This window comes from Myotis brandtii, unplaced genomic scaffold (genome assembly GCF_000412655.1).
Source record: "Myotis brandtii unplaced genomic scaffold, ASM41265v1 scaffold638, whole genome shotgun sequence".
NCBI classification, from domain to species: domain Eukaryota; kingdom Metazoa; phylum Chordata; class Mammalia; order Chiroptera; family Vespertilionidae; genus Myotis; species Myotis brandtii.
This window is the reverse complement of record NW_005370445.1, coordinates 379107-387721: the sequence shown is the minus strand read 5'-3', so window position 1 is coordinate 387721 and position 8615 is coordinate 379107. Positions and strand designations below refer to the sequence as shown.

Here is an 8615-nt window from a genome sequence, read left to right as displayed (position 1 = left end):
CCCTGACGACGCGGGCCCCGCCCCCTGGAGACGCGCCGCGGCGGAGCCAAATCCTCCGGGATAGCGGGCAGGTCCAGGGCCGGGCTGGTGGTTGGGGTCCCAGCGACCCATCGCCATGAAGCTAACGCGCCAGATGGTTCTGTCCCGGGCCAAGGCCTCGGAGCTGCATAGCGTGAAAAAGCTCAACTGCTGGTGAGGCCCGGAAGCCGGGGGCCTCCCCGCTGCCTAACCCCTGCCCTGGAGTGGGGACCCGTGTCTGCCATCCCCTCCCTGGGATTGGGGCCTCCCGTTCGGCACCTCCGCCCTAGAATGGGGCACTCCGCCTGGCACCTCCGCCCTGGGTTGGGGCTTCCCCGCTGGGCACCTCCGCCGTGAGAAGGGGCTCCCAGCCGACAGCTCCCTGTGGGGCGGGGCCAGAAGGGCCTCTTAAGGAGCGGTTTGGCGTGGAGGAGGGCGCCTCCAGCCTTCAGGCCTTCTGTCCCAGACTGGCCTTCCGGGTCCCAAGAGCCCACAGCCTCTGGGAGGTGCTGGCACAAGCTCAGGTGGCATTGGCTAAGGTCATTCCAGAATTCTCACACCCACACACCCCACCCTTCCCCGCGGCCATGTTTCAGACCCAGGCTCCAAACCTGCTATCCTTGCCGGAAACAATTGGGATTACCTGGAGGACTGTTATGGGGCTTCTCCACAGCTTTAGTGGGACAGCTGGTCCCTCTGTGCACGGTCTGGTTTCTGACATTGCCAGTCATTGGGAACCAAGTCTACTAACAAGGTGGGAGATTAAGGTGATTGAAGCCATTTCTAGGAGAAAGTAAGAGAATTGAGACTCTCCAGCAATGATTTAGCAGTCCTTTCTGTAACTGAGTCCTCAGGGAGAGGAGCTGTCCCCAGGTGACTCACTGTCTGGGAGGTGACGATACGTCCTCAGGGAGAGGAGCTGTCCCCAGGTGACTCACTGGGAGGTGACGATATAGGTGCTGTGGGGTCAGTGCAGGCTCCAAGGGAAGGTGGTCTGACTGGGCCAAGGCAGGACCAGAAGCGCTTCATGAACTCCTGAAGGAGGTACAGGTGTTCTCGGGGGACTCGGAGGGAGGCTTCACACGTGACTGTGAACTGGACAGTTCAGGTGGGAGGAGGGAGCTCAGCCAAGAGCAGACCTTCCTCCCGCTGGTGCCCGAATATTGACCGCAGTGTAGGCGCTCTGCTGGTTCATTAAAAAGCTCTTCTTGCCCTCGCACATGTGCTACTTTGGCCACAAGGTCCCGTCCTTCCTTTTCAATAATGCATGACTTTGTTCTGCATGGGCTGGTCATACTTTTCTCTCAGCAGGGAGAAACAGCAACTCTAATTCGGGCTTTCTAAAGTGTTTCATGAGTTGCATGTTTAGCCTTTGAACTTGGCCTCTTATGAAGACTCCCTCGTTCGTTTACATCGTGAGGGACATGATCCTGCTGCCACAGCCTTGAGAGTGAGTCAGTCTTGTGTCCTGCAAGTGGAACAGCCTCCATTGCTCTTCAGTCTGAGATGCCGCCCTCAGGCACCAAGCCTATACCCTGTGGTTTTGTTGATAATCTGCCATGAAAGAGTTTTGACACCTTTGTCAGTTGTCTGGGCAAGCTTTTCCCCTGTCATTGAAATCATGGGATCTTAAAATTTGTAAGCATTTATTGTTTTTTTTGTTTTTTGCTTTTTATTATTTTTTTAAATTTCTTTATTGATTAAGGTATTACATATGTGTCCTAATCCCCCCATTACCCCTCTGTTGTCTGCCTCCAGTTGGGCTTATCCTAATCCCCCCATTACCCCTCTGTTGTCTGTGTTCATTGGTTGGGCTTATGTGCATGCATACAAGTCCTTCGGTTGATCTCTCTCCCTTACCCCCACCCTCCCCTATCTTCCCTCTGAGGTTTGACAGTCTGATCGATGCTTCTCTGTCCCTGGATCTGTTATTGTTCATCAGTTTATGTTGTTCATTATATTCCATAGCATTTATTGTTAATTTTTGGAGTTATTTCTAATTTTTTTAATTAACCTTGAATAAAATTAATGTACATATATCTCTTCTTTCCCCAGGGGCAGCCGCCTCACAGATGTAAGTATTTAATGCTGACCCCTGATCCCAGAGTTGTAGCCTCTTCCGCAAGGGAATTTTTAAGCTGCAGAACTGCACCGTTCAGTTCAGGCCGTAGTCTGGTGCTTTGTTCATTTAGCAGTTGTTGTAAGGCAGAACCACTAGTAAAAATAACATTCTCTAGCACCCGAGTTTGCTTTAAATTCCTGTAAACATTTGCTTTAGACACGTCGTTGAGAGGCTCACAGAAGAGGGAGCAGATCCCAGTGCAGTCTGCTCTGACCTGGGGAGGAGTCCGGGGCCTGGGGGCCTCTGTGGGTTCCTGGACTTCATGTCACCAAGGAGGAGGTTCCTCACTTCAGCTTCTGCTCTTGGTCACGTCCAGCTTCACGCTCCCCCACCAATGGCAGGAAGAGATGGGGCGGGGGTGGGGGGCAGTACACGGAGCTGAGTGAGCTGTGAATAGATTTCTTCTTTTCTTTCTCACCCCCAGAATGAATGCCCCCAACTTGTGCAGAGTCTGAGTGCCAGTCATTCAGTTCTTATCTACTTTTGTAACTTGAACTGTGCCTTTCCTTAAAAACAAAGTTTGAATGTTGCTGAGTCACTGGACTGTCCAGAAAAGCTGATTCCACCTCAGGCAGTAGCTGAAGAGCTGCATATTTAGTAGAAAACACACACACACACACACACACACACACACACACACACACACGAAACCCATCTCCATTGCAACAGTAGACAAATCCGTTGCACTATGAAGCATCCTGACCAGACCGTGAACTTGCTGTGGTCAGGGACCACCTGGCTTCATGCCCAGTGAATGGCAGACACCTAGACACTTGGCGGCTGCACCACTCAACAACCTGACAGGTTAGGGAGCTTGACGGACCCGCCCGGGCCTCTTGCTGCCCTTTCCCACTGAATCAACAGTGTTAATACCATCGAGATTCCGTTTGCAATTCTGTCTCCCTCTCGGCCCAGCTGTGTTGGTGAGAAGGGGTGTCAGTGCTTTCCCTGTAGATCAGGGACAGCAAGAAGGAAGGTTCTCTGTCCAGCTCCCTGAGGTCCTTGGAGGGCTTCTGAAGCTAGGACCGCTCTGTCTTGGCTTCCGGCAGTGTTTGATGGCAAGGCTGTTTGAAAGCTTGAGAGAGAGCACATGTTTCTCCTCCAGGCTGAGGGAATATCTAGGCTGCAGGGTGGGGGGCATGCAGAGCCCACGTGCTCTTGCATAGATGGTGCCAGGTGAGGGGGAGGCCACGCTACGTAGGCCCTGGAGGTGGAGTTGACTGTGGCTCCAATCTGTTGGGCTGCTAGATGTGATGTCACAAGGCCAGAGCCAGCAGTGTTTGCAACCGCTTTCTCTTCCTCCCTAGATCTCCATATGCCGGGAGATGCCCAGCCTGGAAGTGATCACCCTCAGGTACCTGAATGCCTGCTGTCACTCTGTGTCACTGGGGCTTGAAAGAGGAGGGGAACCTAGATGACCCGAAAACCCCAGGAAAATATGGGAGGGCCGCTGGCTCCTTGGCTCCGCCCGAGCTCCACCCTCCTTTCTGTCCCCCCCCCCCCCTCCCCCCCCCCCCCCACCCTCTCTGCAGGTCAGTGGGTACAGCCCCCCAGGGATGAACAGCCACCCTCACGGTGGCCACATCTGCCCCCAACAGCCCCCAGCGCCCCAGCCTTTTCTGACCCAGTTCTATCACTGCTGGGAACTCTGCCAGTTTCTCTATCACATGCTCTGTCATCGATGACTTACCTCTTTTTGCATCATTGGCATTTTAACAGACTAAGGAAACCCTGAGTGAACCAGATTCTGTCCTTGGGGTTCCAGGCAGCTGGGGAGCTTGGAGGATGTGCCCCCCTACCCACTCTGGGCCCAGGGCCGCAGCTGATGCTGGGGATCCCTGCTGCTCGATGCTGGAGAGCTTTCTGCAGCTCCCCCTGTGTAAACCTGACAGGGAAGACAGACTCCCTGTATGGCAATTCCGAAGGTTCTGGAACTATAGGCCCTGGGCTCCCATGCAGGCTCCCATGACTTCACTTCCTGATCACAGGGCTGGGCACCCTATTTGTCCCTCCCTCGCCCTCTGCTCGTCCTTTGTGCCTTCCTCAGTCACCTGGTGGATGCCTGTGCTGCCCACATGCGCTCACAGCACCCATCCCTGGCCCAAGCACCTTTGGTGGGTGCCTTCTCGAGGGATGAATGAGCGAAGAATGGGCTACAGCTGTGCCCAGGCTCAGTCCCAGCTCTCCCACCTGGGGCAAGGTTCAGACCCCTGTGCCTCGGTTTCCCTCTCTGTAATACAAGACAATATCAGACAGATGTTCATGGCGCTGTCTCTGTAGCGTCAACAGCGTGTCCACCCTGGAGCCCGTGAGCCGGTGCCAGCAGCTGAGCGAGCTCTACCTGCGGAGGAACCGCATTGCCAGCCTGAGCGAGCTCTCCCACCTGAAGGGTCTGCCGCGCCTGCGGGTGCTGTGGCTGGCCGAAAACCCATGCTGTGGCGCCGACCCCCACCTCTACCGCATGACCGTCCTGCGCAACCTGCCCAACCTGCAGAAGCTGGACAACCAGAGTAGGTGTCCCCGCCGAGCGCGCCCCAGCACGGCCTCCCTCCTCTGCCCTTTCTGCAAAACCCTGACCTCTCCGGACCTCCCAGACACCTCCTCCTCTAGAGTCTCCCAGAAGGACACCTGGGCTTGTCCCTGTGATCCATTACGGGGGTGCAGCCCCACGTGCAGAGCGCAGGATCTCCGGTGAACCTCACACAACTTGTCTGCCCCACTGCCGACACGCACTGGGCTGCCACACACTCACCCACGTGCCCTGGATACATGTGAGGTCTGGGTGGGCCGAATGGTGTCACTGCTGGCCCACGGGGACCCACGGTGGTGATGCCCCTGAGCTCCCCGCTTTGGCTTACTTGGTGTTGGCCTCTACCTGTTGGGGGTGTGGTGTTTCACCTGCATCTCCATGGCCCGCAGGCAAGCCTCTGCCCTGTGCCAAGGGCACCTTGTGCTCCGCCTCCGGTTCCGCCCGTTCCCAGGGCTGGACCCTTTTCTGGGTTGTCAGCCTTCTCTGTGTGCTGGCTCCTAATCCTTGTCTTACGTGCAGTTATTTTCTCCCAGATGAACAATTTTAATATAAATAAACTCCAGGGCAATTAAGTCAAATGGAATAAATGCAGTGAATGCTGTTTCTTTTGAAATTTTAATTTGAGGTTTCTTAATGAGTATTTGCTTTTGGGAAGTGCTGAAAGTCAGGTTCAAAAGCAGTCATTGGCCACCTGCCATGTGTCCAGCTCATGTGCGGGCTGGGGCATGGCTGTTGGGGTGGACAGACAGACACCTGTTCTCTAAGGCAGGCTGCATGCGTGCCGCGGCGTGGGGCCTGCATGCAGGCGGCCGCTCTGATGCTTTCCCCCTCCTTCCCCTCGAAGCTGTGACTGAGGAGGAGCTGTCCCGGGCGTTGATGGAGGGAGAGGAGGTCACGGCCCCCAGCAGAGAGGGCATGGGGAACGGCAGGCCCGAGCTGTCCTACGCCCTGAGTGCCATGAACGCCGCTGCCGAGACCCGAGGGGACGCGCTGAGCTACGGCGAGGAGGAGGCGAGGTGCACAGGGGGTCTGTCGGGGTTCGCCCTCTTGAGAGCCAGCAGCCATGTCTCCCTTCTCTGGGGAGGGAGGGAGCGAAGTGCCCTGGGTGGTCCTTTCTCACCTGCCCTCATGGCCAGAGAACGCTCCAGGCACAGCGAGTGCACGTGTGGAACCAGCCCTTCACGGGTGGCCTGGAGGTGGGGCTCGGTGAAGGGGATCAGTGGGCACCTGGGGGCCAGCTGGCAGAGGGAGTACCAGCTGGAGGAGCCTCCAGGGCAGCGGAGGGGCCTCTCAGGACAGTTGTCTGACTGTCATGGACGTTGTAGAGATGGTGGTTACCAGCGGGGCTGCCAGGCTCCGTGCACAGCAGGCGAAGCGCCGTCTCTCGCATCATTTGTGTTTAGTCCCCCCACCCTTGACCTGGGGCAGGAGCCTGGGTACAGCAGGGCAGCCAAGGGAATCCGAGAGAAATGGGTGCTGGAGCACCTCCCCCCCCCCCCCCCCCCCCCCCCCCCCCCGCTCCAGTTGGGTGCTGCTGTCCCTCCAGAAGTGATGGCACGTGGTGGGCGTGTGGCTTCGTACTGGCGGGTGGGAGAGCCACTGTTAGGCGTCTCTTCCTCACTATGCTCTGGGCTCTGGGCTCTGGGCGCTGACTGCAGAAACGGGCCCTGAGCTGCTCAGCCCTCATGCACTGTCGTCACCCCCCACCAGCACACAGGGACAGCTCGGCCTGAAGCCCCCTGCCCGGGACCGGTTTCCTTCCTTCCCACAGAGGGAGGCTGTGAGCAGCCGCAAGAACAGGGTAAGTGTGATGGGCTGGCCGTTGGCTGCCTCTGCCCAGGGTGTGGGAATTGTGGTGGGAGTGGGACGGGGGCTGGAGACACCACAGGGACTAACAAAGCCAGGCTCAGGCGCGGGTCTCAGGAGGTGGGGGCTCCACAGAGTCCCCTTGTATCCTCTGAGCGCACGGTCTCACAGCGCGGTGTGCTGAGCCACGGCCATTCCTGTGGGCATCTCACAAAAGGAATCAGCTCACCTAGTCCCACGTGTGCAAAATACCCCCAAATCTTCATAGCAGACATGGCAACGTTTCCCTGCTTGAATGCAGGTAGAAACCGAGTACAGACACATTGACACACACATGCATCACACACGTCTGAGCACGTGTTACTGAGTCGCCCTTGGCCGCTTCTGATTCCTGCTCGACCACCGACCAGCTGTGTGACTGAGGGCCAGTGACTCAGCCACTCTGGGCTTCCAGGCTGTGAGCATGAGAGATGGTGTGCAGGGAGCCCCCAAGGCAGTGAGCGCCACTCCAGAACTGCAGCTGGCACCTTAGGCTGCACGAGTCTCCATCTTCCCAGGTGTCGGTGGGTTGCATGGAAGGCCGACCCCCATGACGTGGGTGCTGCTGGCCAGGGCTCTGGGCACGTATGGTGTGGGCAGCCTGGCCTTGCCGGGGGTGGCACTCAGCCAGCAACTCTGTGCCCCCAGAACAACGTCCTGACTGCCATCCTCCTGCTGCTTCGGGACTTGGACACTGAGGGGCTGGAGGCCGTGCACCAGACCGTGGTCAGCAGGCTGCAGGCTCTGCACAGACAGGAGCTGCAGGAGGACATGGAGTGACCCAGCGGGGACCCTGCCCTGTGGGACCTTCTGCTGAAGTCCCAGCATCTTCCTGAGCACCCAGGAGGTGAGGCCGCTTGCCACAGCCGCGGCCACTGCGGGACCCTAGGCCGAGTCCCAGCACCTGGGGCTCGGTCCTCAGGAAGCCTCAGCCCGCCCTGGAAGGCCAAGCTCTCACTTCGGTGGCACCTGGAGAGGGCAGGAGGGCGTCAGGCGCTGGCTGGGCAGACCCCGCTCCCTCGCCCTCCTGTGGGAGACGCCCTTCTCCCTAATAAACATTTTCCGAAGCCCGGCCTGGAAGCAGGTTTCCTAAACGATAGGCATGGCCTTGGCATTCACGCATTTCCCGCAGGCCGTCTCTGACTCGGTCATAGGGTGCATTTCTGGGCTCAGGAGCCTTCCAGAATTACGGCCTCCCTGCAGACAGACGCCCTCCTCAGATTCACATCAGCAGAGGGTGTGTGCAGACTGTGTGACAGGCCTGGAGGGACAGGTCTGCCGCGTCTGCTTGGGCATCCAGGTGTGGCCACAGGTGGAGCCGCTGGGCGGGGTAGGGCGGCCTCTGGGGAGGGCATCTGACACATGTCCTTCCTCTGGGAAGAGCGCAGGCCTTTCTGTGATGCCCAGTATCGGGCGGGGATACTGCAGCCCCGGGGGCCTTCCTAGTGCCTCCAAAGCTGGGGAAGCCCCTCCGTGGAAGGGGAGCAGGATGCCCCGGACCACCCCCCCCATGCCCCAGGCATTAGAGACAAGTCCGTTCTTGCTGCTGTTGAAACGACTGGAGAGGGAGACAGGCTCTTCCCTCTGCTCTTCCTCCCTTTGGGGTGGGACTGTCTGCATCCCTGAGAGCTGAGCCGCCAGCTGTGTGAGAGCCACACAAACCAGAGGCAGGAGCCACGTGACAGCCGCAACGGGCAAGCGTCTAGAAGACCCCGGCTTTCCTTGCTGAGGCTGCACCGTGGGGCCAGCTCTTTGCAAGCCGCCGAAGACCTCCAAACTCGGACTGGGGAGACCAAGCAGAGGCGGGGCCTCCTCTGTGGCGGGACAAGGGGTGAGCTCTGAGCAGTGGGAGGCAAGGGGTCAGTGCGCGGGGTCGTCTGGGAAGGTGGCACAGGCCCCGTGCGTGTGCCTTCTCGTCATTGTGGGCTATGGCTCCCAATAAACCTGTGCCTTGGCTGGAACAGGCTGGGTGTGGTTCCGTTGATTATGGACACCCTCTGTCCCCCGCTCACACCAGCGTCCCTCACACCCTGGTGCCTCTCACTCGGGGACCCTGGAATCGGACTCGGGATGAGCTGCCCGCCTCAGCCCTCAGCCCCT

General features: G+C 58.4%; 2 protein-coding genes across 4 annotated transcripts in view; one reads left to right on the top strand and one right to left on the bottom strand.

Annotated features, from left to right (window-relative positions):
- PFKL (phosphofructokinase, liver) overlaps window positions 1-8615 on the bottom strand; it is a 30900-nt gene that overhangs the window by 1246 nt on the left and 21039 nt on the right. The window lies entirely within an intron of this gene.
- LOC102260861 (chromosome unknown open reading frame, human C21orf2) lies at window positions 11-8476 on the top strand. 3 transcript variants are annotated; one of them, XM_005880435.2, is made up of 8 exons: window positions 117-192; window positions 1327-1468; window positions 2074-2092; window positions 3448-3494; window positions 4421-4650; window positions 5515-5686; window positions 6381-6471; window positions 7164-8476. In XM_005880435.2, the coding sequence occupies exons 4-8, from the start codon at window positions 3466-3468 to the stop codon at window positions 7293-7295; spliced, it is 654 nt and encodes a 217-aa protein (XP_005880497.1). In that variant the 5' UTR covers window positions 117-192; window positions 1327-1468; window positions 2074-2092; window positions 3448-3465; the 3' UTR covers window positions 7296-8476. The 3 variants fall into 3 exon arrangements, with proteins under 3 accessions (XP_005880494.1, XP_005880497.1, XP_005880498.1); XM_005880432.2 differs by lacking the exon at window positions 1327-1468 and having other exon boundaries at window positions 11-192; XM_005880436.2 differs by lacking the exons at window positions 117-192; window positions 1327-1468 and adding an exon at window positions 1480-1656.

What these genes read in the sequence shown, in the direction of transcription:
- LOC102260861 (XM_005880432.2), top strand. Translation starts at nt 116, where the DNA reads ATGAAGCTAACGCGCCAGATGGTTCTGTCCCGGGCCAAGGCCTCGGAG. An exon ending in CTGGAAGTGATCACCCTCAG is followed by an intron (nt 3,495 to 4,420) that starts GTACCTGAATGC and finishes CTGTCTCTGTAG; the next exon opens with CGTCAACAGCGTGTCCACCC. An exon ending in TGAGCAGCCGCAAGAACAGG is followed by an intron (nt 6,472 to 7,163) that starts GTAAGTGTGATG and finishes CTGTGCCCCCAG; the next exon opens with AACAACGTCCTGACTGCCAT.